Below are 27,901 nucleotides of genomic sequence, written 5' to 3' on the forward strand. Positions count from 1 at the left end.
CAACAAAGCATGAACAACTACGATAAAATATGAATAATTATCATTCCATAACAACGACTTTAAACTATAGCTCACCAGAGAGAAAAGTCCAAAGTTTGTGTCGTTAATGAAGATCGGGAGTTTTTTTGTTGTTTTTGTGGCAGATCGATGCTAAGCTAGCGACTCACTAAGAGACAGCGTCCGCTAAAAACTACCGCACAAAAACACACCAAAGACGGCCGAAACAAGTCCACAACTTTTCACAAGTCTCCATGACCGAAACGCAGCGTACACCGACTGCCCGGGCGGATGACGTTTAATGTTAGTTTGAAGACGAGAGCTACATGGGTTAGCTTTTTAGCACGCAGTCCAAGTTGAGGACTTTCCAGAAGATTGTTTTGACTCCGAGTGAGCGAGTGAGGCCCCCTAGAGGCCGGATTGTGAACAGCAAGACGAGTGACGGCAGAGCGCATGCGCGGCAAGGACAGCACCAGGAAGTCAAGGTTTTTTGCGGTGAGCAGCGTTGCCGGACGTACGGTAATTAATATATTCATACCACAATTTCACCCTCTGTACGATTAATAATGTCAAAAATCCTATAATATAGGACAACCTGACCACTTTGGAGATAGATGTTAGTAAACACGAGCTGGACACATGTTGTTTATTGTCTCACTGGGCTCTATACAGTCCGGCAGTGGTCAGTGCTTTGATTGATTGATTGAAACTTTTATTAGTAGGTTGCACAGTTCAGTACATATTCCGTACAATTGACCACTAAATGGTAACACCCTAATAAGTTTTTCAACTTGATTAAGTCGGGGTCCACGTTAATCAATTCATGGTACAAATATATACTATCAGCATAATACAGTCATCACACAAGTTAATCATCAGAGTATATACATTGAATTAATTATTTACATTATTTACAATCCGGGGGTACTTGAACGCCTCCACAAGTGGAGGCGTTCAAGTACCTCGGAGTCTTGCTCACGAGTGAGGGAAGAGTGGATCGTGAGATCGACAGGCGGATCGGTGCGGCGTCTTCACTAATGCGGACGCTGTATCGATCTGTTGTGGTGAAGAAGGAGCTGAGCCGGAAGGCAAAGCTCTCAATTTACCGGTCGATCTACGTTCCCGTCCTCACCTTTAAGTTGTTTTTTTTTTGGTTTTTTTTACATAAATAAATACAATCAGGTGTGCTTACGGACTGTATCCCTGCAGACTGTATTGATGTATATTGATATATAATGTATATATTGTGTTTTTTATGTTGATTTCATAAAAAAAAATTTTTTTTATTTTTTATTTTTTTACATAAATAAATACAATCATGTGTGCTTACGGACTGTATCCCTGCAGACTGTATTGATGTATATTGATATATAATGTATATATTGTGTTTTTTATGTTGATTTCATAAAAAATTTTTTTTTTATTTTTATTTTTTTTTACATAAATAAATACAATCATGTGTGCTTACGGACTGTATCCCTGCAGACTGTATTGATCTATATTGATATATAATGTATTTACTGTGTTTTTTATGTTGATTTAATAAAAATAAATAAAAAATTATTTTTTTAAAAATTATTTTTTTATTTCTTGTGCGGCCCGGTACCGGTGGTTGGGGACCACTGCTATAGTATATAGCAGTGATATTTTTTACACTGATTTGCACACAAAAAATGTATACACTGATTGATTTTTTTTTACAATGAATTTTTACACACTTCATTTCAGAACACAATTTTAAGTCAAACATTTTTATTAAATACAACTGTCAGCATGGATGGATGTAAAAAAAAAATCAGTTCACATAATTCGAACGCAAAAAATTATGTTACTTAAATTCAGTGTCCGAAAAAGCTTTCATAATAAAGACACAAATTAACCTTCACAGTGTCATTTTTCTACACTTTTTTTTTTTACTCTGAATTTTTCTGCACTAATTTACTTTACACTGAATTTTTTACACTGATTTTTTTCTGCACCAAATGTTTTTCTACACTGATTTTCTTTTTACAATACATTTTTACACGCTTAATTTTAAAACCACAATGTCATTTTTCCACGTTGAATTTTTATACACTTTATTTATTTTTTGCTCTGAATTTTTCTGCACTAATTTACTTTACACTGAATTTTTTACACTGATTTTTTCTGCACCGAATGTTTTTCTACACTGATTTTCTTTTTACAATACATTTTTACACGCTTAATTTTAAAACCACAATGTCATTTTTCCACGTTGAATTTTTATACACTTTATTTATTTTTTGCTCTGAATTTTTCTGCACTAATTTGCTCAACACTGAATTTTTCTGCACTGAGTTTTTTATACACTTTTTTTGCAGTAACTTTTTTTTAAACTTCATTTTGAAACACTATTTTGGCTCACACATTTGTTTTCAATCAAATTGTCAATATAATTAGATGTTAAAAAAAATCAGTTCACATAATTCGAACGCAAAAAAATATTATTAAATTCAGTGTCCAATAAAGCTTTTGTAATAAAGACACAAATTAGCCTCCATGTACAGTATATCCCTCATGTCTGGCGCCCCGTGTAGCCAATAATTAACTTCCGTTTGAACTTCCACCATTTATGGTGTTTGTATTTTTTTCTGGTTTTATTATTGGTGTGATTGGAGCATTTGGACTTTGCTGGCAGTTTGCCCACCGTACGGTAAGTACATGTTTGTAACGCCACAGAGTATTTTCATTACAATATTTCATAACAATGTTTTACAACACAGAAAAAAAGTCAATGATACTTTGACCTCCTAGAACATGACTTCGGTACGATCCAGTTTGAGTCACCTTTTGTCCGCTTCTCACTTTGACAGGTGCGTACACAAAATGTCTGCTGCGGAGAGCCGCACGTTTGATGTCGTCAAAGAAGTCATCCTGTCAGCTCATGAGGGCAACACTACAGCGGAGAAGATGGACTTCTACAACAGCTGGTCCAGCCACTACGAGCAGGTCGCTTAGTCCCAGCAGGAACAAGACATTAAAACAATGTTGAGAACTTGTTGAATTAGGTCGTGACGTTGAGCAACTCAAACATAACGTTGAAACAACATGCTTTTTGATGACGTTTAATCAATGTTGGATTGTGACGTTGATTTGACCATTGAATTTTGATCATTTCCCAACCAATATTCTACAACATAAATACGACGTTAAAACAACATGCTTTTTGACGTTTATTTAATGTTGGGTTCTGACGTTGATTTGACCATTGAATTTTGGTCATTTCCCAACCTATATTCTACAACACAAATACAACGTTGAAACAACATGCTTTTTGATGGCGTTTAATCAATGTTGGGTTCTGACATTAATTTGACCGTTGAAATTTGGTCATTTCCCAACCAACATTGAAACGACATGCTTTTTGATGAAGTTTAATCAATGTTGGGTTCTGACGTTGATTTGACCATTGAATTTTTGGTCATTTCCCAACCAATATTCAACAACACAAATACAACGTTAAACAACATGCTTTTTAACTACGTTTATTCAACGTCAGGTTGTGTTTTTGATTTGACCATTGAAATTTGGTCATTTTCCCAACCATTATTCTACAACACAAATACGACGTTGAAACAACATGCTTTTTGATGGCGTTTAATCAGTGTCGGGTTTTAACATTAATTTGACCATTGAATTTTGGTCATTTCCCGACCAATATTCTACAACACAAATACAAGGTTGAAACAACATGCTTTTTGACGTTTACTCAATGTCGGGTTCTGACGTTGATTTGACCATTGAATTTTGGTCATTTTCCAACCAATATTCTACAACACAAATACAACGTTGAAACGACATGCTTTTTGACTATGTTTAATCAATGTTGGGTTCTGACGTTGATTTGTCCATTGAAATTTGGTCATTTCCCAACCAATATTCTACAACACAAATACAACATTGAAACGACATGCTTTTTGACGACGTTTAATCAATGTTGGGGTTTAACATTAATTTGACCATTGAATTATGATAATTTCCCAACCAATATTCTACAACACAAATACGACGTTGAAACAACATGCTTTTTGATGACGTTTAATCATTGTTGGGTTCTGACGTTGATTTGACCATTGAATTTTTGGTAATTTCCCAACCAATATTCTACAACACCAATACAACGTTGAAACAACATGCTTTTTGATGACGTTTAATCAATGTTGGGTTCTCACATTAATTAGACTATTGAATTTTGGTCATTTCCCAACCAATATTCTACAACACAAATACAACGTTGAAACAACATGCTTTTTAACTACGTTTATTCAACGTCAGGTTGTGTTTTTGATTTGACCATTGAAATTTGGTCATTTTCCCAACCATTATTCTACAACACAAATACAACGTTGAAACAACATGCTTTTTGATGACGTTTAATCAATGTCGGGTTCTGACGTTGATTTGACCATTGAAATTTGGTCATTTTCCCAACCATTATTCTACAACACAAATACAACGTTGAAACAACATGCTTTTTGATGGCGTTTAATCAATGTTGGGTTTTAACATTAATTTGACCATTGAATTTTGGTCATTTCCCAACCAATATTCTACAACACAAATACAACGTTGAAACAACATGCTTTTTGATGACGTTTAATCATTGTTGGGTTCTGACGTTGATTTGACCATTGAATTTTGGTAATTTCCCAACCAATATTCTACAACACCAATACAACGTTGAAACAACATGCTTTTTGATGACGTTTAATCAATGTTGGGTTCTCACATTAATTTGACTATTGAATTTTGGTCATTTCCCAACCAATATTCTACAACACAAATACAACGTTAAACAACATGCTTTTTAACTACGTTTATTCAACGTCAGGTTGTGTTTTTGATTTGACCATTGAAATTTGGTCATTTTCCCAACCATTATTCTACAACGCAAATACAAGGTTGAAACAACATGCTTTTTGATGGCGTTTAATCAATGTCGGGTTTTAACATTAATTTGACCATTGAATTTTGGTAATTTCCCGACCATTATTCTACAACACAAATACAACGTTGAAACAACATGCTTTTTGATGACGTTTAATCAATGTTGGGTTCTGACGTTGATTTGACCATTGAATTTTTGGTAATTTCCCGACCAATATTCTACAACACAAATACAACGTTAAACAACATGCTTTTTGACGACGTTTATTTAACGTCAGGTTGTGTTGTTGATTTGACCATTGAAATTTGGTCATTGCCCAAAAATTTCTACAACACAAATACAACGTTGAAACAACATGCTTTTTGACTACGTTTAATCAATGTTGGGTTCTCACATTAATTTTACCATTGAATTTTGGTTATTTCCCAACCAATATTCTACAACACAAATACAACGTTGAAACAACATGCTTTTTGACGACGTTTAATCAATGTTGGGTTCTGACGTTGATTTGACCATTGAATTTTGGTCACTTCCCAAACAAAATTCTACAACACAAATGCGAAGTTGAAACAACATGCTTTTTGATGACGTTTAATCAATGTTGGGTTCTCACATTAATTTTACCATTGAATTTTGGTTATTTCCCAACCAATATTCTACAACACAAATACAACGTTGAAACAACATGCTTTTTGACGACGTTTAATCAATGTTGGTTTCTCACATTAATTTGACTATTGAATTTTGGTCATTTCCCAACCAATATTCTACAACACAAATACAACGTTGAAACAACATGCTTTTTCATGACGTTTATTCAATGTTAGGTTGTGACGTTGATTTAACCATTGAATTTTTGGTAATTTCCCAACCAATATTCTACAACCCCAATACAACGTTGAAACAACATGCTTTTTGACGACGTTTATTCAACGTCAGGTTGTGACGTTGATTTGACCATTACATTTTGGTCATTTCCCAAAACAATTTCTACAACACAAATACGACGTTGAAACAACATGCTTTTTGACGACGTTTAATCAATGTTGGGTTCTCACATTAATTTGACTATTGAATTTTGGTCATTTCCCAACCAATATTCTACAACACAAATACAACATTGAAACGACATGCTTTTTGACGACGTTTAATCAATGTTGGGTTCTGACGTTGATTTGACCATTGAAATTTGGTCATTTCCCAACCAATATTCTACAACACAATGTAGATGACTGATTGACAGTTATGATCGTATATTAACACGTTAGGTATTATAATGACTCATTTGTGTGTCTATAAAGCTTTTGTTCTGACATTCCAACAGGACGTTGCCGTTATTGACTATCGTGCACCCTGTCTGGCAGCCAGCGCCGTCGCCGCCCACTTTTGTGGCGACCGCCAGGCCGCTGTGGTGTTGGATGTAGCCTGCGGCACAGGAATGGTGGCCAAACTGGTAAACATAGCAAGCATGGAACACTCACTCAACATGCTTTTTTGGAAGCGTTTTATCAGAAATGATTAATCAAATAAATCATTTAGACACTCACAAAGCCATTACATTTGTCAATGAAGTTATGATTTAACATATTACAAAACATTTGTGATGCTAAAATCACAATTCAGTGTGTTATGATCCGTGGCCCGGATCATGTTTTGTTATTTTCTGTTAGTTTTGGACTCCCTCAGTTCCTGTTTTTGTGCACCCTTGAGTTTGTTTTTAGTTACCATGGGTGCTTATTATTTCCACCTGTCTCTGATTGGTGTTCGGGATGCTCGCCTGTTTCCTGAGCACTAATCAGAGGCATTATTTAAGCCTGCCTTTGCCGGTCAGTCGGCCTGACTTCATTGTTTGCTACACACAACCGGTTACGTGAGTATTGTGGTAGCCTTAGTGCGATCGGCACGTTGTTCCTTCGGCTTGTTTTCTGTTTTTGGTACTTCTTCCATTTTCAAAGATTAAATCATGTTCCTACCTGCACGTCCTGTCCGGAGTGGTCCGTCTGCATCCCGGGGGAACGAAACCTGCAGTAAGCACCACCACCACCACCGTAGCCGAGTGTATGCCCAATTGTTTTTAGTGAGGGCTACATCACGGTTATGGATGTCCAAAAAAATTTGATTTTCAAATTCATTGCGATTCTAACTTGTAACGATTCTTAATCGACTTAAAAAAATATATACACTACCGTTCAAAAGTTTGGGGTCACCCAAACAATTTTGTGGAATAGCCTTCATTTCTAAGAACAAGAATAGACTGTCGAGTTTCAGATGAAAGTTCTCTTTTTCTGGCCATTTTGAGCGTTTAATTGACCCCACAAATGTGATGCTCCAGAAACTCAATCTGCTCAAAGGAAGGTCCGTTTTGTAGCTTCTGTAACGAGCTAAAGTGTTTTCAGATGTGTGAACATGATTGCACAAGGGTTTTCTAATCATCAATTAGCCTTCTGAGCCAATGAGCAAACACATTGTACCATTAGAACACTGGAGTGATAGTTGCTGGAAATGGGCCTCTATACACCTATGTAGATATTGCACCAAAAACCAGACATTTGCAGCTAGAATAGTCATTTACCACATTAGCAATGTATAGAGTGTATTTCTTTCAAGTTAAGACTAGTTTAAAGTTATCTTCATTGAAAAGTACAGTGCTTTTCCTTCAAAAATAAGGACATTTCAATGTGACCCCAAACTTTTGAACGGTAGTGTGTATATATATATATATATATATATATATATATATATATATATATATATATATATATATATATATATATATACTGTATATATATATACACACTATAGCCAAATTCTTTTAACCTAATTTTAACCCTTAGTCAAAAAGTTTGGGGACTCCTGTGCTGAACTAAACAAAGCATCCATCCATCCATTTTCTACAGCTTATTCCCTTCGGGGTCGCGGGGGGCGCTGGAGCCTATCTCAGCTACAATCGGGCGGAAGGCGGGGTACACCCTGGACAAGTCGCCACCTCGTCACAGACAAAGCAATTTAGTCTAATATTTAATAGTAATAGATTTCATCAATATGTAATCCGTTTTATTGTTACACTATGCAGACATAACAGCGGTCATCTGCTCAATCCAGCTTTGGGCTGATCGAGCACGTGCAGCGCTAGGCAGTGAGTTCAAAGCTGTCAGCTCATTGTCCAGCGTGACTCTTAAGGTGTCGGGAAGCTAGGTTTGCGCACTTACTAGCACGCATTCACACTGACTGGCAGCCGTGGGTCAATAAAAAACAGACGAGGGCCCAAAATGTCCCCCAGACTGCACTTTTGACACTCCTGTGATCCATGACTGTCTTCTTCTGTGGTGCAGATGAAGGAAGATGGATTTGAACATTTCGTGGGTGTGGATGGAAGCCAGGCGATGCTGCAGCGGGCCAAAGAGAGCGGGCTGTACCAGGACCTGAAGCTGGTTCTGCTCGGAGAAGATCCGCTTTCTGTCCAATCAGGTTATTCAATCGTGTCTGTTGGGAGTTTACAACAGATTACGTCACACTGTGTCTCCCCCTGCAGGTGACTTTGACGTAGTGCTGATAGTTGGCGCTCTGAGCGTGGGCCAAGTTCGGGTGGAGGTCATCAGGGAGCTGTGCCAGGCCGCCAAACAGGGTGAGGGTCTTGGTTCCAACTTGGCATTTCTGCTTCGGTGTGCAGTACCTTGACTTGACACCCTGCACGCAGGGGGCCTCATCTGCATGACGACCAGGGGTAACCATGACAACGCGGGCTACAAATTGGCCTTGGAGGGCGAGATAAAGCGGATGGAGGAGGAAGGACTGTGGCGTGGCGTGGAGGTCTTGGAGGTGAAGGAGTGGGAGAGAGCGGTGTCAGAGATGGAGGAGGGTTACATACCTGGATGTGTGTATCTCTTTAAGAAGCTTTAGCTGCGACACAAACATGTTTACACAATATAAATAAGTTGTCATCCTTGGCTTAAAGTTTCAGTTCATTTGAAAAAGTCCAATTTGAAATGAAATTTGCTCCACCCCACAGGAAGTTGGATTTGAATTACAGGAAGTGGAATTAAGATTAAGATTAAAGATTAAAGTACCAATGATTGTCACGTACACACTAGATGTGGTGAAATTTGTCCTCTGCATTTGACCCATCCCCTTGGGGAGCAGTGGGCAGCAGCGGCGCCGCGCCCGGGAATCATTTTTGGTGATTTAACCCCCAACTCCAACCCGTGATGCTGAGTGCCAAGCAGGGAGGGAAACGGGTCCCATTTTTATAGTCTTTGGTATGACTCGGCTGGGATTTGAACTCCAACCTACCGATCTCATTAAATTCATGGCAATTCTGTAAAACTGGACAATTTTAAGCTAAATGTAATATATAAAGGAAAAGTGCATCAAGCGAAAGCCATTTATCAACAACACCCAGAAACGCTGCCGGCTTCGCTGGGCCCGAGCTCATCTAAGATGGACTGATGCAAAGTGGAAAACTGAGAAGGTCTTCTAGAGAAAGACAAAAACCTGACAGACTAAACTTGTAAGAACAAACACAGAACGTAAAAGCTACTTACAATCAATCAATCAATGTTTATTTTTTATTTTATTGATGTTTTATTTTTATTTTATTTTATTTATTTTATTTTTTTAAAATTTTTATTATTTTTTTATATATATATATATATTTTTTTTTATTTTTTATTTTTTTTATATTTTTAAAAAAAAAATTATTTTATTTTTTTTAATTGATGTTTTATTTTTATTTTATTGATGTTTTATTTTTATTATTTTATTATTTTTTATTTTATTGATGTTTTATTGAGCAATGTTTGATATATTAAATGTGATGTTATTTGATGTAAACTTATGGTATCAAGATGAAACGGTCATTGTTTTGGTGGTCCAGGCTTCATTTTCAAAGAAAGGGAAATGTTATCATCAGTCGCTGGTTACTGTGTTTGCCACAAAAACTGGAAATATGTGATGTGTTTGTGAATAAGAAACCTTGCTACGTGTGTGTGTGTGTGTGTGTGTGTGTGTGTGTGTGTGTGTGTGTGTGTGTGTGTGTGTGTGTGTGTGTGTGTGTGTGTGTGTGTGTGTGTGTGTGTGTGTGTGTGTGTGTGTGTGTGTGTGTGTGTGTATTGAATAATGAGGACACTGAACTTATGGCAATGATCTGCAAACACAAACATCACAGTTGATAAACTTAATTTTCTGGCACTTTTGTGTTTGGCGATTTCAGGAAGACAAGTTGTTCTCGTTCTTATAAGCCCCGGAAGAGATAAGTCTGTGAGTAAACCGTGTTTGACTTGTTATTTAACTTGTTTTTAAGGTGAAAAATTGTTTAATTTGACAGAAAGATATGAAAAAAATATATATTTGTGTGCACTGTTTTAATGCATGTTTTGATGACTTCAAAATATTCCCACCATCGAAATAATTTGAACACCCAGAAGTATTTGTTTTTATGCTACTGTTTGCGTAAAGCTAACATTACATATACAAAGTATTGTGAGTTACATTACAGTATGTTTGCGACTTACATAGCTTATACATTTTTGTCTTATTGCCCTTTAAAAAAAAATGAATCAAATTTAAATTAAAGTTAAGCAACTGGCTGCAAAGCATTTTCTAGTTTATTCAACTTTCAAGGTTTGGATGTTTTTTTATGAATACTTCTGTTGGTAAATACAACTAACTACAAACTTTACATTTGTACAACTGACAATAACAACTTTCTTGGACTAAAAATAAGGAGTTGGCTGAAGTAGGAATTAGGAGCGACTGCAAATAAGACCAGTATGTTTCCTAAAAAATGTGGCGCAACTACCCCCTGCTAGAGTTGAGTAAACTGGAAACCTAGAGTTTTTAAGTTGAATCAACTTATTCAACATTAGAATCAGAATAGTTTTATTGCCATTGTTTGAGAACGGGTTCACAAACTAGGAATATTTCTTGGTGCAATCGTGCAACATAAAACACAGAACAAGCTAGTCAGGTTACTTCTAGACCTCCACCCCAGATCCCACCTCACTCCTACCCACTTCTCTAAAGTGGGCTGGCTCAAGGTGGAGGACAGAGTTAAACAACTTGCACTGAGCCTAGTCTATAAAATCCGCTACACCTCCCTGATACCGAAGTACATGTCAAACTACTTCCTTAACGTAAATGACCGCCATAACCACAACACCAGGGGGTGCTCCACTAACCACGTTAAACCCAGATTCCCAACTAACAAAGGTCTTAACTCATTCTCTTTCTATGCCACATCAATGTGGAATGCGCTCCCAACAGGTATAAAAGACAGGGCATCTCTATCCTCCTTCAAAACCGCAATAAAAGTTCACCTCCAGGCAGCTACAACCCTAAACTAACACCCTCCCCGGATTGCTAATAATCAAATGTAAACAATCAAATGCAGATACTTTTTCTTTTTCTTATGCCTTCTGATCTCTCTCTCTCTCTCTCTCTCTATGTCCACTACTTGATGTCCATACCCCCCCCCCCCCCCCGATTGTAAATAATGTAAATAATTCAATGTGTGTGATTATGATGATAGTATATATGATAGTATATATCTGTATCATGAATCAATTTAAGTGGACCCCGACTTAAACAAGTTGAAAAACTTATTCGGGTGTTACTATTTAGTGGTCAATTGTACGGAATATGTACTTCACTGTGCAACCTACTAATAAAAGTCTCAATCAATCAATCAATCAACATATAACACATATTTGGTAATAAAAAGAGCTGTAACTGAGCTATCAGATAGACTTAGAAGGAATTCAAGGAGCTACTGTTAGGAGTTATTGTTCATTTGCCTGATGGCCGAGGGGAAAAAACTGTTCAGGTGGCGGGAGGTGTGGGTCTGGATGGACCGTAGTCTCCTGCCTGAGGGGAGAGGGGAGAATAGTTTGTGTCCAGGGTGAGAAGAGTCAGCTGTGATCCGACCCACACGCCTCCTGGTCCTGGAGGAGAACAAGTCCTGGAGGGATAAATTAACTTATTCAACTTCAAAGTTGATCCAACTTTCAATGTATTGTTTTAATCCTTCAATCCAAATGGATATGTGTCCTCAACAAAAAATACTGGCATACATTCAAGTTTTAACAAATTTGTCACTTTTGGCACATTCTAAAAAGTACAACAAGGGAAAAAGTTATGTTACGGTTGGGTGGTCGCAAGGTAATGCGCGGATTAGAAGTGATTCCATTCCACCTGCGAATGTCAAACTAAGGGGCCTTATCTTATTATGTGCTCAAACTGAAATACCACTATTTACTTAAACTTGGTGGTTTGCTTTCTCCGAGATGAATATGAACATTCAGCATATGCAAAACACAATGAGTTCATTCATTCACTTCATTTACAACACAGTTACACCTCTACACTTATCTTAACACCATGGACCAAATGAAATTGCTTCAAGGTCGGTAAGCAAAAGCAGAATTATTCCGTACATTAGGCGCACCGTCGAGTTTTGAGGAAACAAAAGGATTTCAAGTGCGCCTTATAGTCTGGTAAATACGGCGTTTGTGTAGTTTTCTTTTTCTCTTCATCATTTGTGTGTTCAGACTATACTGCCAGTTCGCCCATAAGTACATGTTCATAGCTCATGCCAAGTATTTTCATTACGATATTTCATAACAATGTTTTTACGACACAGAAAAACGGAATCATTCTTTGACCTCCTCGCCAGCACCGACATTAGAAAAGGACTTTGGTACGATCAAGTTTGAGTCACGTTGTGTCCGCTTCTTCACTTTGCCAGGTGCGTACACAAAATGTCTGCTGCAGAGAGCCGCACGTTTGATGTCGTCAAAGAAGTCATCCTGTCAGTTCACAAGGGCAGCACTACAGCGGAGAAGATGGACTTCTACAACAGCTGGGCCAGCCACTACGAGCAGGTCGCTTGTTCCCAGCATATCATAGTAATCACACACTTGTGGCCCCCTAGTGGCTGCTAGAAGTGATGATTGATTGACAGTCCAGGGTTTCTCCTACATGTATTTAATTGTGATCTACAAAATGTGCAATGTGTAAATACTACGAGCTCCCGCTGTTCGTCGCAGACATGAAGCGGCAGAAGTGAAGGGTCGCTAAACACGAGTGCAGGCTACAATTGTCAGGTATCAAACACCGATGACATCTATTAGACAAGACAAGAAGCAAAGGAAATCAAACAGAGACAGGATTCAATTTAGCTCATGAGGAGAGCGCCTGTGTGCCTGCACCCTCGTACAGCGTCAACACACCGCTCTGACGAGGAAGTTCCACGCATCCTCTTTTATTTGAGCCTTTTCTGATTACCGTATTTTTCCGACTATAAGTCGCAGTTTTTTTCATAGTTTGGCCGGGGGTGCGACTTATACTCAGGAGCGACTTATGTGTGAAATTATTAACACATTACCGTAAAATATAAAATAATATTATTTAGCTCATTCACGTAAGAAACTAGACGTATAAGATTTCATGGGATTTAGCGATCAGGAGTGACAGATTTTTTGGTAAACGTTTAGCATGTTCTATATGTTATAGTTATTTGAATGACTCTTACCATAATATGTTACGTTAACATACCAGTTGGTTATTTATGCCTCATATAACGTACACTTATTCAGCCTGTTGTTCACTATTTTTTATTTATTTTAAATTGCCTTTCAAATGTCTATTCTTGGTGTTTGGGTTTTATCAAATACATTTCCCCAAAAAATGCGACTTATACTCCAGTGCGACTTATATATGTTTTTTTCCCTTCTTTATTATGCATTTTCGGCCGGTGCCACTTATACTCCGGAGCGACTTATAGTCCGAAAAATACGGTACATAGCATTACATTACATTACGCAGCTGCTCCTAAGAGTTCAAAGAAAAGGTGCTTGGAGCGGTGTCAGGTCCTGCTCCCTCTCCGCTTTGTAGATCTCGGGTCAGGACAAGGTCTTCCTGTGGCTGTCAATAGATCAAAGAAACCGACACCTCCATGTCGCATCCTATGGCACACAGTGGAGTTTTACAAGCCTTTTGCTTGGTAAGATAAAAGATAGCTTTTGTCTTCTCGCAGGGCGAGCTGAAATCATGGGAACACAAAGTTGTGTGATAACTTATATACAATTATTCTGACGACAATAACACCAGGAAATCGTTGCCAGATTTGTTGCTAGTTGTTTTTAATACATAAAAAGTCACTAAAGGACTGGAGAAATCTCTAGAAACTTGAAAAATGGTTCAATAAGCAGCGCCAATTTGAAAATAAAGCAAAACTGTCAGGTTCAAACACTGATGACATCTATTAAACAAGACAAGAGGCAAAGAATTAAACAGAGACAGAATTCAATTTGGACTCAATATATTGAGGAGAGTCGCCCGGACATTGTATCCTTCTACAATCTCCAGCACGCTCTGCCAAAAAGATGGCACTCCTCCTTCTTTATTTGACTTTCTCTGACCACCTGACCACCGCGTCCACTTCCAGAGGGAAGTGGGTCGTAAACAGCGTCGCCTTTGGTTACAGAATAGTTCAAAAGAAGAGGTCGTAAAATAGCTCGAAAAGAGTTCCATAAAATAGTTCAAAGAGAGTTCGTAAAATACTTCAAAAAGAGTTAGTCTGGAATTTGGGCAGATCCTGCCATCTGTCCGCTTTGAAGTCCTTGGGCCAGAACAACATCCGTCTGTTGATTACCATACATGAAAGAACACAGGAACACCATCTTGCTCCCCCCCCCCTACACAATGGAGTTTTGGTAGGCCTCAAAGATAGCCTTTTGTCTTCTTGTCAGGAACACAATGTAATACAAAGTTTTTGTGATCATTTAGGAACAAATATTCTAACAAAAACGATGTAAGAAAAATGTCAACACTAATTGTTAATAACACTCATTTAAAAAATATATATGGATTAAATTCGTTTAGGCTTTTCGAAGAAAATCTATGCATCACCGGAGATTATGCAAATTAGATGGCATCTTTGACCACGCCCCCAATGCCACAAATATGTAGACAATCTGCAGTTGTGAATATGTCGGTGTGGCGGTCGCTTCTTAGCGGTCCCACTGACAGACACGTCACAGGAGCCAGGCGTGCAAAGCTGAACAAAGTGCATACATTTTTCTCCAAGTCTTTCTCCCGCGGAACGTGACTTTTCAGTCACGTCCGTATCCTCTCCCCCTCCTGCTCCCGGCCGCTTACTGTTAAAGACAACAGATGATTAGATCAACACGTACCACCTGTGAAATCTAATCACCTGCCAGCTGTGTCTCGCCGTCAGCACTGCCACGCCCCCGCCGGATGGAGCTCTGTCCTCAGCACCGTGGACAGAGGCGGTGACCTTTGCTCCTGCAGGCAGCGCTGGCCCCATCTCCCTCCACAGTCGGTTATGTTAACACTTGTTAGGTGTTACAATGACTCATTAGCGGTGTTTGTAACAACAGCGGGATATAATAACGGCGTTAGTAACGCTGTTACTTTCACTAGTAAAGAGTAATCGATGTTACGTAAGGCGGGGGAAGGAGACGCCACAACGGCAGAGATCAGTTCAATAGGTTTATTGAAACTGATGCTGATGATGTGTTGGCGTGTGTATGCTACTAAGCGTGAATGGTGCGAGACGATGTGTAGAATTAACAATGTAAATGTTACCAGAGTTTGTTGTAAGTGTCAGGCTTGTCACTGACAGTTTGGTTATGTTTGAGTTTTTCCTCGGTTTGTTGTATTTCCTGTCAGCGCTCTTATTTTTGTTCAGTTTCCTGCTTGTCTACCTGAGCGCTGTGGCTGATTGGCACCTGGCCACACCTGGTGTCAATCAGCCGGCTGCTATTTAGAGTATTGTTTGCTGTAAACTGCATGCTGTTTGCTGCTTCCTGTATGCCGATAGCTGTTTGCAGCTTGCTGTCTTCTTGTTCCTCGTTTCCTATTTGCTGGTTCCTGTTCCCTGTTTCCAGTTTGCCTGTTCCTGGTTCCTGGTTTGTGTTTTTCCTGAATTTTGGACATTAAATCATGTTTTCCTGCACCAAGCCTGCCATCTCTGCATCTTGGGGTTCGTCACCACCTTCACCTGACAGTAAGTGCGTGTTGGATGACTCCTTCGTCAGACCAAAGGGGCAAGGCAGGAAGGCAGTCCGTGGGCAAGCGAGAGGTCGGGGTCTGGAGAGAGGCAACGAGGTCCGTGTCCAAGCAGGCGTCGAGGATCGAGGGAGGCAGTCCAGAATCCAGTGGGAAGTCGAGGCACACCGCTCGATCACGAAAAACAGAGGGAACACTGCGGGGAACACAGAGGACATAAGACACAGAGAGAGCAAGTACGCGGAGGGAAACCAGAGACGGGATGCATACTACGGAGAGAGAACTACGTTCCGGCACTGGATCTTCGGGTCCGCTGGTCTTTATGCTGTCTGTCCTCATCAGACCCAGGTGCGCTGATTGGTGATTGCCTGCAGCCTTGCAGGCGCGTGGCCGCGATGCGGGAAGAGCGAGCAGGGGCGTGTCCCGGCGCGCTTCTAGCGGAGGTGCTTGCTGCAGATGAGAGCTGGGACAATATAATCACTTTTAAGGTCCTTTGCAACGCCGTTAGCGCTAGCTTGATGTGACGTGGCACGCTGCTTTTGATGTGGTTTTATGTTGACAACAAGACGGCGTCGTAAGTGCAGCAAGTTCAATGCAGGAAGTATCTTTTTAGCGACCAGTAAGCACCACACTAAAATGAACTTGATATCAAACCGGAAGAGGCACCATCACACTGTGACACAGCAGACATACACGTACACGATGGGAGTATTGAACAACAAATCAATGATTTGAGTGACAAACTTGTCATCCAAACAATAGCCCGTTTGTTGACATGAAGATACGACAGCCATGGAAGCACATTCAATCTCTTTATTAACCAGAGGTAACAGAGTCCCGTGAAAAGATTCAAAGGAGCTGGCGTCAGAGCCGACAAACTGCCGTTGCTAACTGCTAAAGCTAACAAACACAGCTCTGTTGAAACCCTGGATGACGTCACACCTTTTTGTTCTGAAACTCCCACTCCTCCCAACAGGATTGTGCAGTTTTGGACTTTCGTGCACCCATTATCGCAGCCAGAACCGCCGCCGCCCACTTTCGTGGCGACCGCCAGGCCGCTGTGGTGTTGGACGTAGCCTGCGGCACAGGAATGGTGGCCAAAATGGTAAACATAGCAAGCAAGAAACGCTCATCCAACATGCTTTTTTGGAGCAATTTTCCAGAAATTATTCATTAAATGAATCACAGTTTTCATTTCAATCCTTAAAGTCTTTGAATTTGTCAATCGGAACCAATGAAACCTCGGTTTACCAACCGAATTGGTTCTTGAACAGGGTTTGTGAATAGAAAAGTGTTACGGCTCGAGCGCATACCGCTGCGCATTCTTCAATGCGCTCTTCTGAGCGCACCTCTGGACACACCCACGGGCGTTCCTCTCCAGCCTCCTCCACTGAGGGTTCTTGAGAATGGTGACCCTGTTTGGACCGTAAAAGAGATCCTCAAAGTTTGTCGACAGGGCAAGGCGTTCCATTACTTGGTCGACTGGGAGGGTTATGGACCGGAAGACCGATCCTGGGTACCGGCCTCCTACCTAGCTGATCTCTCTCTATTGGAGGACTTCTACCGGGCTAACCCTGATGCGCCCCGTTGCTCGTCGGGAGCCTCGCATAAGGAGGGGGGGGGGGGGTACTGTTACGGCTCGAGCGCAAAATGAAGCAAATTTCTACATAAAAAACACTATAAATAGGAATAATGTTTTTATGAGTTATTGACCTATTTAAGGCTCTGATTACTTCAAAACAGAGTTCATGAATAGAAAAGTTTGTATAGGTAAGCACATTTCTCCATAGAAAACTCTGTAAATATGAATAATGTGTCCCAGCATGGACAAAAGTCCATATTTTACTGAAGGTTTGTACACTTTGAACACAATAAAAAGGGCTATAGAGTACTGTGCATCAAACTAACATGGTAAGGGGATGATGGGTCAACTTTCTTATTGTTAACAATACAAAACAACGACAAGAGTTGGAGAGTTGAGTGTTGAGAGTTGAGTGTTGAGAGTTGAGTGTTGAGAGTTGAGAGTTGAGTGTTGAGAGTTGAGAGTTGAGTGTTGAGTGTTGAGTGTTGAGTGTTGAGAGTTGAGAGTTGAGAGTTGAGTGTTGAGAGTTGAGAGTTGAGTGTTGAGTGTTGAGTGTTGAGAGTTGAGTGTTGAGAGTTGAGAGTTGAGAGTTGAGTGTTGAGTGTTGAGTGTTGAGAGTTGAGTGTTGAGAGTTGAGAGTTGAGAGTTGAGTGTTGAGAGTTGAGAGTTGAGTGTTGAGAGTTGAGAGTTGAGTGTTGAGTGTTGAGTGTTGAGAGTTGAGTGTTGAGTGTTGAGAGTTGAGAGTTGAGTGTTGAGAGTTGAGTGTTGAGTGTTGAGTGTTGAGTGTTGAGAGTTGAGAGTTGAGTGTTGAGAGTTGAGAGTTGAGTGTTGAGAGTTGAGAGTTGAGTGTTGAGTGTTGAGAGTTGAGAGTTGAGAGTTGAGTGTTGAGTGTTGAGTGTTGAGAGTTGAGTGTTGAGAGTTGAGAGTTGAGTGTTGAGAGTTGAGAGTTGAGAGTTGAGTGTTGAGAGTTGAGAGTTGAGTGTTGAGTGTTGAGTGTTGAGAGTTGAGTGTTGAGAGTTGAGAGTTGAGTGTTGAGTGTTGAGAGTTGAGAGTTGAGTGTTGAGTGTTGAGTGTTGAGAGTTGAGTGTTGAGAGTTGAGAGTTGAGAGTTGAGTGTTGAGAGTTGAGAGTTGAGTGTTGAGAGTTGAGAGTTGAGTGTTGAGTGTTGAGTGTTGAGAGTTGAGTGTTGAGTGTTGAGAGTTGAGAGTTGAGTGTTGAGAGTTGAGAGTTGAGTGTTGAGTGTTGAGAGTTGAGAGTTGAGAGTTGAGAGTTGAGAGTTGAGTGTTGAGAGTTGAGAGTTGAGTGTTGAGTGTTGAGTGTTGAGAGTTGAGTGTTGAGAGTTGAGAGTTGAGTGTTGAGAGTTGAGAGTTGAGAGTTGAGTGTTGAGTGTTGAGTGTTGAGTGTTGAGAGTTGAGTGTTGAGAGTTGAGAGTTGAGTGTTGAGTGTTGAGTGTTGAGAGTTGAGAGTTGAGTGTTGAGTGTTGAGTGTTGAGAGTTGAGTGTTGAGAGTTGAGAGTTGAGAGTTGAGTGTTGAGAGTTGAGAGTTGAGTGTTGAGAGTTGAGAGTTGAGTGTTGAGTGTTGAGTGTTGAGAGTTGAGTGTTGAGAGTCGAGAGTTGAGTGTTGAGAGTTGAGAGTTGAGTGTTGAGTGTTGAGTGTTGAGTGTTGAGAGTTGAGTGTTGAGAGTTGAGAGTTGAGTGTTGAGTGTTGAGTGTTGAGAGTTGAGAGTTGAGAGTTGAGTGTTGAGAGTTGAGAGTTGAGAGTTGAGTGTTGAGTGTTGAGTGTTGAGAGTTGAGTGTTGAGAGTTGAGAGTTGAGTGTTGAGTGTTGAGAGTTGAGTGTTGAGTGTTGAGAGTTGAGTGTTGAGAGTTGAGAGTTGAGAGTTGAGTGTTGAGTGTTGAGTGTTGAGAGTTGAGTGTTGAGAGTTGAGAGTTGAGTGTTGAGAGTTGAGAGTTGAGTGTTGAGTGTTGAGAGTTGAGTGTTGAGTGTTGAGTGTTGAGAGTTGAGTGTTGAGAGTTGAGTGTTGAGTGTTGAGAGTTGAGTGTTGAGTGTTGAGAGTTGAGAGTTGAGTGTTGAGAGTTGAGAGTTGAGAGTTGAGTGTTGAGTGTTGAGTGTTGAGAGTTGAGTGTTGAGTGTTGAGTGTTGAGTGTTGAGAGTTGAGTGTTGAGTGTTGAGAGTTGAGTGTTGAGTGTTGAGAGTTGAGTGTTGAGAGTTGAGTGTTGAGTGTTGAGAGTTGAGAGTTGAGAGTTGAGTGTTGAGTGTTGAGAGTTGAGTGTTGAGAGTTGAGAGTTGAGTGTTGAGTGTTGAGAGTTGAGTGTTGAGTGTTGAGTGTTGAGTGTTGAGAGTTGAGTGTTGAGAGTTGAGTGTTGAGAGTTGTGTGTTGAGAGTTGAGAGTTGAGAGTTGAGAGTTGAGAGTTGAGAGTTGAGTGTTGAGAGTTGAGTGTTGAGTGTTGAGTGTTGAGTGTTGAGTGTTGAGAGTTGAGTGTTGAGAGTTGAGTGTTGAGAGTTGTGTGTTGAGAGTTGAGAGTTGAGTGTTGAGAGTTGAGTGTTGAGAGTTGAGAGTTGAGTGTTGAGTGTTGAGTGTTGAGAGTTGAGTGTTGAGAGTTGAGAGTTGAGAGTTGAGTGTTGAGTGTTGAGAGTTGAGAGTTGAGTGTTGAGAGTTGAGAGTTGAGAGTTGAGTGTTGAGTGTTGAGTGTTGAGAGTTGAGTGTTGAGAGTTGAGAGTTGAGAGTTGAGTGTTGAGAGTTGAGAGTTGAGTGTTGAGAGTTGAGAGTTGAGAGTTGAGTGTTGAGTGTTGAGTGTTGAGAGTTGAGTGTTGAGTGTTGAGAGTTGAGAGTTGAGTGTTGAGAGTTGAGTGTTGAGTGTTGAGTGTTGAGTGTTGAGAGTTGAGAGTTGAGTGTTGAGAGTTGAGAGTTGAGTGTTGAGAGTTGAGAGTTGAGTGTTGAGTGTTGAGAGTTGAGAGTTGAGAGTTGAGTGTTGAGTGTTGAGTGTTGAGAGTTGAGTGTTGAGAGTTGAGAGTTGAGTGTTGAGAGTTGAGAGTTGAGAGTTGAGTGTTGAGAGTTGAGAGTTGAGTGTTGAGTGTTGAGTGTTGAGAGTTGAGTGTTGAGAGTTGAGAGTTGAGTGTTGAGTGTTGAGAGTTGAGAGTTGAGTGTTGAGTGTTGAGTGTTGAGAGTTGAGTGTTGAGAGTTGAGAGTTGAGAGTTGAGTGTTGAGAGTTGAGAGTTGAGTGTTGAGAGTTGAGTGTTGAGTGTTGAGTGTTGAGAGTTGAGTGTTGAGTGTTGAGAGTTGAGAGTTGAGTGTTGAGAGTTGAGAGTTGAGTGTTGAGTGTTGAGAGTTGAGAGTTGAGAGTTGAGTGTTGAGAGTTGAGAGTTGAGTGTTGAGAGTTGAGAGTTGAGTGTTGAGTGTTGAGTGTTGAGAGTTGAGTGTTGAGAGTTGAGAGTTGAGTGTTGAGAGTTGAGAGTTGAGAGTTGAGTGTTGAGTGTTGAGTGTTGAGTGTTGAGAGTTGAGTGTTGAGAGTTGAGAGTTGAGTGTTGAGTGTTGAGTGTTGAGAGTTGAGAGTTGAGTGTTGAGTGTTGAGTGTTGAGAGTTGAGTGTTGAGAGTTGAGAGTTGAGAGTTGAGTGTTGAGAGTTGAGAGTTGAGTGTTGAGAGTTGAGAGTTGAGTGTTGAGTGTTGAGTGTTGAGAGTTGAGTGTTGAGTGTTGAGAGTTGAGAGTTGAGTGTTGAGAGTTGAGAGTTGAGTGTTGAGTGTTGAGAGTTGAGAGTTGAGAGTTGAGTGTTGAGAGTTGAGAGTTGAGTGTTGAGAGTTGAGAGTTGAGTGTTGAGTGTTGAGTGTTGAGAGTTGAGTGTTGAGAGTTGAGAGTTGAGTGTTGAGAGTTGAGAGTTGAGAGTTGAGTGTTGAGTGTTGAGTGTTGAGTGTTGAGAGTTGAGTGTTGAGAGTTGAGAGTTGAGTGTTGAGTGTTGAGTGTTGAGAGTTGAGAGTTGAGTGTTGAGTGTTGAGTGTTGAGAGTTGAGTGTTGAGAGTTGAGAGTTGAGAGTTGAGTGTTGAGAGTTGAGAGTTGAGTGTTGAGAGTTGAGAGTTGAGTGTTGAGTGTTGAGTGTTGAGAGTTGAGTGTTGAGAGTCGAGAGTCGAGTGTTGAGAGTTGAGAGTTGAGTGTTGAGTGTTGAGTGTTGAGTGTTGAGAGTTGAGTGTTGAGAGTTGAGAGTTGAGTGTTGAGTGTTGAGTGTTGAGAGTTGAGAGTTGAGAGTTGAGTGTTGAGAGTTGAGAGTTGAGAGTTGAGTGTTGAGTGTTGAGTGTTGAGAGTTGAGTGTTGAGAGTTGAGAGTTGAGTGTTGAGTGTTGAGAGTTGAGTGTTGAGTGTTGAGAGTTGAGTGTTGAGAGTTGAGAGTTGAGAGTTGAGTGTTGAGTGTTGAGTGTTGAGAGTTGAGTGTTGAGAGTTGAGAGTTGAGTGTTGAGAGTTGAGAGTTGAGTGTTGAGTGTTGAGAGTTGAGTGTTGAGTGTTGAGTGTTGAGAGTTGAGTGTTGAGAGTTGAGTGTTGAGTGTTGAGAGTTGAGTGTTGAGTGTTGAGAGTTGAGAGTTGAGTGTTGAGAGTTGAGAGTTGAGAGTTGAGTGTTGAGTGTTGAGTGTTGAGAGTTGAGTGTTGAGTGTTGAGTGTTGAGTGTTGAGAGTTGAGTGTTGAGTGTTGAGAGTTGAGTGTTGAGTGTTGAGAGTTGAGTGTTGAGAGTTGAGTGTTGAGTGTTGAGAGTTGAGAGTTGAGAGTTGAGTGTTGAGTGTTGAGTGTTGAGAGTTGAGTGTTGAGAGTTGAGAGTTGAGTGTTGAGTGTTGAGAGTTGAGTGTTGAGTGTTGAGTGTTGAGTGTTGAGTGTTGAGAGTTGAGTGTTGAGAGTTGAGTGTTGAGAGTTGTGTGTTGAGAGTTGAGAGTTGAGAGTTGAGAGTTGAGAGTTGAGTGTTGAGAGTTGAGTGTTGAGTGTTGAGTGTTGAGTGTTGAGAGTTGAGAGTTGAGAGTTGAGAGTTGAGTGTTGAGTGTTGAGAGTTGAGTGTTGAGAGTTGAGTGTTGAGAGTTGAGAGTTGAGAGTTGAGAGTTGAGTGTTGATATTAAATATATTAAAAATATATTGACATGTAGATCTGAAGTTGATCTAGACATTTAAAGGCCTACTGAAAGCCACTACTAGCGACCACACAGTCTGATAGTTTATATATCAATGATGGAATCTTAACATTGCAACACATGCCAATACGGCCGGGTTAACTTATAAAGTGACATTTTAAATTTCCCGGGGAACTTCCGGTTCAAAACGCCTTTGGAGGATGACGTATGCGCATGACGTCGCGAGGTCCACGGAAGTGTTTGGACCCTTTTGGACACAATACACAGAGCTCTGTTTTCTTCGACAAAATTCCACAGTATTCTGGACATCTGTGTTGGTGAATCTTTTGCAATTTGTTTAATGAACAATGGAGGCTGCAAAGAAGGACGTTGTAGGTGGGATCGATCGGTGTATTAGCGGCTAAGTACAACACTTACAGCAACACAACAAGGACTACTTACCCTGATAGCAGACGCCTCGCCGATGCTTGCCGCCAAACCCACGGGTGAAGTCCTTCGTCGTGCCGTCGATCGCTGGAAGGCAGGTGAGCACGGCTGTTGATGGGAAGATGAGGGCTGGCTGGCGTAGGTGGAGCGCTAATGTTTTTATCATAGTTCTGTGAGGTCCGGTTGCTAAGTTGCTAAATCAGCCTTAGCGTCGTTAGCAACAGCATTGTTAAGCCTTACCAGGCTGAGAATTTTTAACCGTGTAGTTACATGTACATGGTTTAATAGTATTGTTGATCTTCTGTCTATCCTTCCAGTCAGGGATTTATTTATTTTGTTTCTATCTTCATTTGAGAACGATGCTAGCACGTTAGCTCAGTAGCTAAGTGTGTCACCGATGTATTGTCGTGGGGATAAAAGTCACTTTAAATGTCCATTTCGCGTGCTCGACTCTCATTTTCAAGAGGATATAGTATCTGAGGTGGTTTAAAATACAAATCTGTGATCCACAATAGAAAAAGGAGAGAGTGTGGAATCCAATGAGCCAGCTTGTACCTAAGTTACGGTCAGAGCGAAAAAAGATACGTCCATCACTGCCTCTCAAGTCCTTCACTGTAACGTTCCTCATCTACAAATCTTTCATCCTCGCTCAAATTAATGGGGTAATCGTCACTTTCTCGGTCCGAATCTCTCTCGCTCCATTGTAAACAACGGGGAATTGTGAGGAATACTAGCTCCTGTGACGTCACGCTACTTCCGCTACAGGCAAGGCTTTTTTTTATCAGCGAGCAAAAGTTGCGAACTTTATCGTCGATTTTCTCTACTAAATCCTTCCAGCAAAAATATGGCAATATCGCGAAATGATCAAGTATGACACATAGAATGGATCTGCTATTCCCGTTTAAATTAAAAAAAAATCATTTCAGTAGGCCTTTAATGTCCATTTCGCCTTCTCGACTCTCATTTTCAAGAGGATATAGTATCCCAGGTGGTTTTAAATACAAATCCGTGATCCACAATAGAAAAAGGAGAGAGTGTGGAATCCAATGAGCCAGCTTGTACCTAAGTTACGGTCAGAGCGAAAAAAGATATCTCTTGAACTGCATTCTAGTCTGTCACTCTAACGTTCCTCATCCACGAATCTTTCATCCTCGCTCAAATTAATGGGGTAATCGTCACTTTCTCGGTCCGAATCTCTCTCGCTCCATTGTAAACAACGGGGAATTGTGAGCAGCACTACCGCTTGTGACGTCACGCTACTTCCGGTAGGGGCAAGTTTTTTTTATATCAGCGAGCAAAAGTTGCGAACTTTATCGTCGATTTTCTCTACTAAATCCTTCCAGCAAAAATATGGCAATATCGCGAAATGATCAAGTATGACACATAGAATGGATCTGCTATTCCCGTTTAAATAAAAAAAATCATTTCAGTAGGCCTTTAAGTGTTGAATAATGTGAAAAAAAGAACTTATTTTAACAGTTTTATGAGATCTTTCTGGGTCCCTGATACCAAACTTGAGGGGAGCCCTAAAGGTTAAAATAAATCTAAATACTGTATTGGTTTTGAAAATGAAAAATATCCAAAATGGCTCCTGCATGCTTTGATTTTTCGGTGGCAAAAGTTTGGACACCCCTCTGCAAAGCTAAAAAAAAAGCAAATTAGTGAAGCATCTAATAATAGTTGTGTCTTCTTCTGTGGTGCAGATGAAAAAAGATGGATTTGAACATTTCGTGGGTGTGGATGGAAGCCAGGCGATGCTGCAGCGGGCCAAAGAGAGCGGGCTGTACCAGGACCTGAAGCTGGTTCTGCTCGGAGAAGAGCCGCTTGCTGTCCAATCAGGTTATTCAATCGTGTTTGTTGGGAGTTTACAACAGATTACATCACACCGTGTCTCCCCCTGCAGGTGACTTTGACGTAGTGCTGATAGTTGGCGCTCTGAGCGTGGGCCACGTTCCGGTGGAGGTCATCAGGGAGCTGTGCCAGGCCGCCAAACAGGGTGAGGGTCTTGGTTCCAACTGGGCAGTTCTGCTTCAGTGTGCAGTACCTTGACTTGACACCCTGCACGCAGGGGGCCTCATCTGCATGACGAGCAGGGGTCACCATGACAACGCGGGCTACAAATTGGCCTTGGAGGGCGAGATAAAGCGGATGGAGGAGGAAGGACTGTGGCGTGGCGTGGAGGTCTTGGAGGTGAAGGAGTGGGAGAGAGCGGTGTCAGAGATGGAGGAGGGTTACATACCTGGATGTGTGTATCTCTTTAAGAAGCTTTAACTGCGACACAAACATGTTTACTGTACACAATATGAATAAATACAGTAAAAAATGGTGTGTCAATATTTCAGAGTCAACCTATTTTAACCTAAATATAGTATTTATAAATATTCACTGTATTGCCAAAAGTATTTGGCCACCTGCCTTGACTCACTTATGAACTTGAAGTGCCATCCCATTCCCCACTCATAGGGTTCAATATGAAGTGGGTCCACCTTTTGCAGCTATTACAGCTTCAACTCTCCTGCGAAGGCTGTCCACAAGGTCGCGGAGTGTGCTTATAGGAATTTGTTTCATCGCTCATCATTTTGTGCACCTTTGCTGCAGTGCCGTGATGACCACCAGGAGGCGACAGAGGCCAGACAGGAAGTGTCTGCGGTACTATTCATCACGTCGACCTCACTTACGGATAAAATATATAAATAGGAATTTATTTACAGATATGATAATGATGACGTGTTTATAAAAATGGTCACCACTTTGCTAAAATGGTAGTGGGAGTATTAGAATGAGCTCTGTGTGATACAGTAAACGACAATAATAAACATGCTGTATTAATATACCTCATTTATCCGTGTGTACCTAATAAAATGAGTTTAAATTCAAAATTATTGCTAAATCAAATTATAAAATAAATTGATTAAACAAATCAAAGAATTGTGTCATCCTTAACCCAGAAGAAGCCATAATATTTTAAAAATTGCTATCAAACTTCTTCTGAAGGAAACATTGTTGATTGTGGTCATGTGACAGTCATGTGACCATGCCAGGATACAACTTCCCCAAAATGGCAGCTTGTCAGGTAAGCTAGCTCAGTTTCATAAGCTTCTTTTTTTTACAATTTAAGATCATTCTAAGTAAAATTCACAATTGTAATCCTTTAAAATTGTTTCATATACCACAATTTAACTATTCTTGCTATATTTACTAAATGAATTCATAGGAAACAAGCTAGGAAAATATTACTATCCCCAAAATGGCAGCTTGCCATGTAAACTAGCTCAATTTGAAACGTGTATTTTTTGCCATTGTAGCTCATTCTAAATAGGGTGTTCAACACCCATCCATTTTCCATTTTCTACTGCTTGTCCCTTACGGGGTTGCGGGGGGTGCTGGAGCCTATCTCAGCTGCATTCGGGCGGAAGGCGGGGTACACCCTGGACAAGTGTCATTCATAAATAATACACATAATATAGCCCAACAATCTTAGAGATGTCAAAATCATGAGAGGAAAACTCCTAATTATGGGACAAAATGTCGAAATTATGTGATAAAAAAATTGAAATTATTAGACAAAAAGTCGAAATTATGAGATAAAAAAGTTGAAATTATGAGATAAAAAAAAAAAAATCGAAATTATGAGATTTACATTTAAAAAAAAAAAAAGACATAAAAAGTCATTGTATGCATAATTAGTCGGGCATAATTATGACATTTCGTCTCATAATTCTGTCTTTCTTATCTCATACATTTTACCCCCTATCTCATTTCTACCTTGGATCTCATCATTTTGACTTTGACATGCGTATGCCAAAATACCCCAACAATCATAGAGATGTGGAACTCATGAGAGGAAAACTCCTACTTACGAGACAAAATGTCAACATTATGAGATAAAAAAAGCTAATTTAGCAGACAAAAAGTCGACATTACGAGGTAAAAAAGTCGAAATTATGAGATAAAAAGTCAAAACCATGAGATTAAAAAAGTTGAAATTAAGCAATGAAAAGTCATTTTATGCATAATTAGTCAGGCATAATTATGACATTTTGTCTCATAATTCAGATTTTCTTATCTCACGCATTTTACCCCCTATCTCATTTCTACCTTGGATCTCATCATTTTGACTTTGACATGCGTATGCCAAAATACCCCAACAATCATAGAGATGTGGAACTCATGAGAGGAAAACTCCTACTTACGAGACAAAGTGTCAAAATTATGAGATAAAAAAATCAAAATTAGCAGACAAAAAGTTGACATTACGAGGTAAAAAAATCGAAATTATGAGATAAAAAGTCGAAACCATGAGATTAAAAAAATTGAAATTAAGCGATAAAAAGTCATGATAGCCATAATTAGTCGGGCATAATTATGACATTTTGTCTCATAATTCTGATTTTCTTATCTCATGCATTTTACTTTTTATCTCATAATTTCGATTTTGTACGATTAAAATATTCTTACTATATTTCTTGAATGAGTTCCTATAAAACAAGCTAGGAAACTGCAGTATGGCTTTTGGGCGTTTTGCCGAAGGTAAGCTAGCTCATTTTCCAAAAAGTTTATTTTGGAACATTTGTTTATTTTAGTTCGATTTAACAATTGTAATGCTTTAAAGTAGTTTGACATATTATAAATGAACTATTCTTACTATATAGACTGACCATACGTCCTCTTTTCACCGGACATGTCCTCTTTTGCGGAGCTGTCAGGGCGGAGTTTCTTAAATGCCTCAAATGTCCGGCATTTTGAGTTAGGGTTGCGTGTATTTTCAATGTACGTTCAGGGTTAAGAAGGGGTTAAAAACAAAACAAATTGTGCACGCACAGCATCGGTGAGGGAGGGGCAGAGACAGAGAGAGTT

The 27,901-nt window shown here is 40.1% G+C and overlaps 4 protein-coding genes across 6 annotated transcripts in view; 3 read left to right on the forward strand and 1 right to left on the reverse strand.

Moving 5' to 3' along the window:
• nf2b (NF2, moesin-ezrin-radixin like (MERLIN) tumor suppressor b) overlaps positions 1-414 on the reverse strand; it is a 40,716-nt gene extending 40,302 nt beyond the window's left edge. For both annotated transcript variants that reach the window (XM_062049131.1, XM_062049132.1), the window contains exon 1: positions 76-414. The gene's annotated coding sequence lies outside the window, so the exon portion shown is untranslated. The remainder of the gene's footprint in view (positions 1-75) is intronic.
• mettl27 (methyltransferase like 27) lies at positions 392-9,457 on the forward strand. 2 transcript variants are annotated; one of them, XM_062049133.1, is made up of 6 exons: positions 392-516; positions 2,832-2,967; positions 6,234-6,362; positions 8,242-8,377; positions 8,442-8,534; positions 8,607-9,457. In XM_062049133.1, exons 2-6 carry the CDS (start codon positions 2,845-2,847, stop codon positions 8,807-8,809), a joined length of 684 nt encoding a protein of 227 aa, XP_061905117.1. In that variant the 5' UTR covers positions 392-516; positions 2,832-2,844; the 3' UTR covers positions 8,810-9,457. The 2 variants fall into 2 exon arrangements, with proteins under 2 accessions (XP_061905117.1, XP_061905118.1); XM_062049134.1 differs by having other exon boundaries at positions 408-492.
• Positions 9,458-12,663: 3,206 nt separating this feature from the next.
• On the forward strand, positions 12,664-25,315 carry LOC133649976 (methyltransferase-like protein 27). The gene is made up of 5 exons (XM_062046692.1): positions 12,664-12,786; positions 16,914-17,042; positions 24,748-24,883; positions 24,948-25,040; positions 25,113-25,315. Exons 1-5 carry the CDS (start codon positions 12,664-12,666, stop codon positions 25,313-25,315), a joined length of 684 nt encoding a protein of 227 aa, XP_061902676.1.
• A 783-nt stretch (positions 25,316-26,098) lies between these two features.
• Positions 26,099-27,901, forward strand: part of LOC133651159 (claudin-4-like) — a 16,786-nt gene continuing 14,983 nt past the window's right edge. The window contains exon 1 of the mRNA XM_062049140.1: positions 26,099-26,117. Coding sequence (XP_061905124.1) covers positions 26,103-26,117 — 15 coding nt within the window. The 5' untranslated portion in view covers positions 26,099-26,102. The remainder of the gene's footprint in view (positions 26,118-27,901) is intronic.

Source organism: Entelurus aequoreus, linkage group LG05 (genome assembly GCF_033978785.1).
Source record: "Entelurus aequoreus isolate RoL-2023_Sb linkage group LG05, RoL_Eaeq_v1.1, whole genome shotgun sequence".
NCBI classification, from domain to species: Eukaryota; Metazoa; Chordata; class Actinopteri; order Syngnathiformes; family Syngnathidae; genus Entelurus; species Entelurus aequoreus.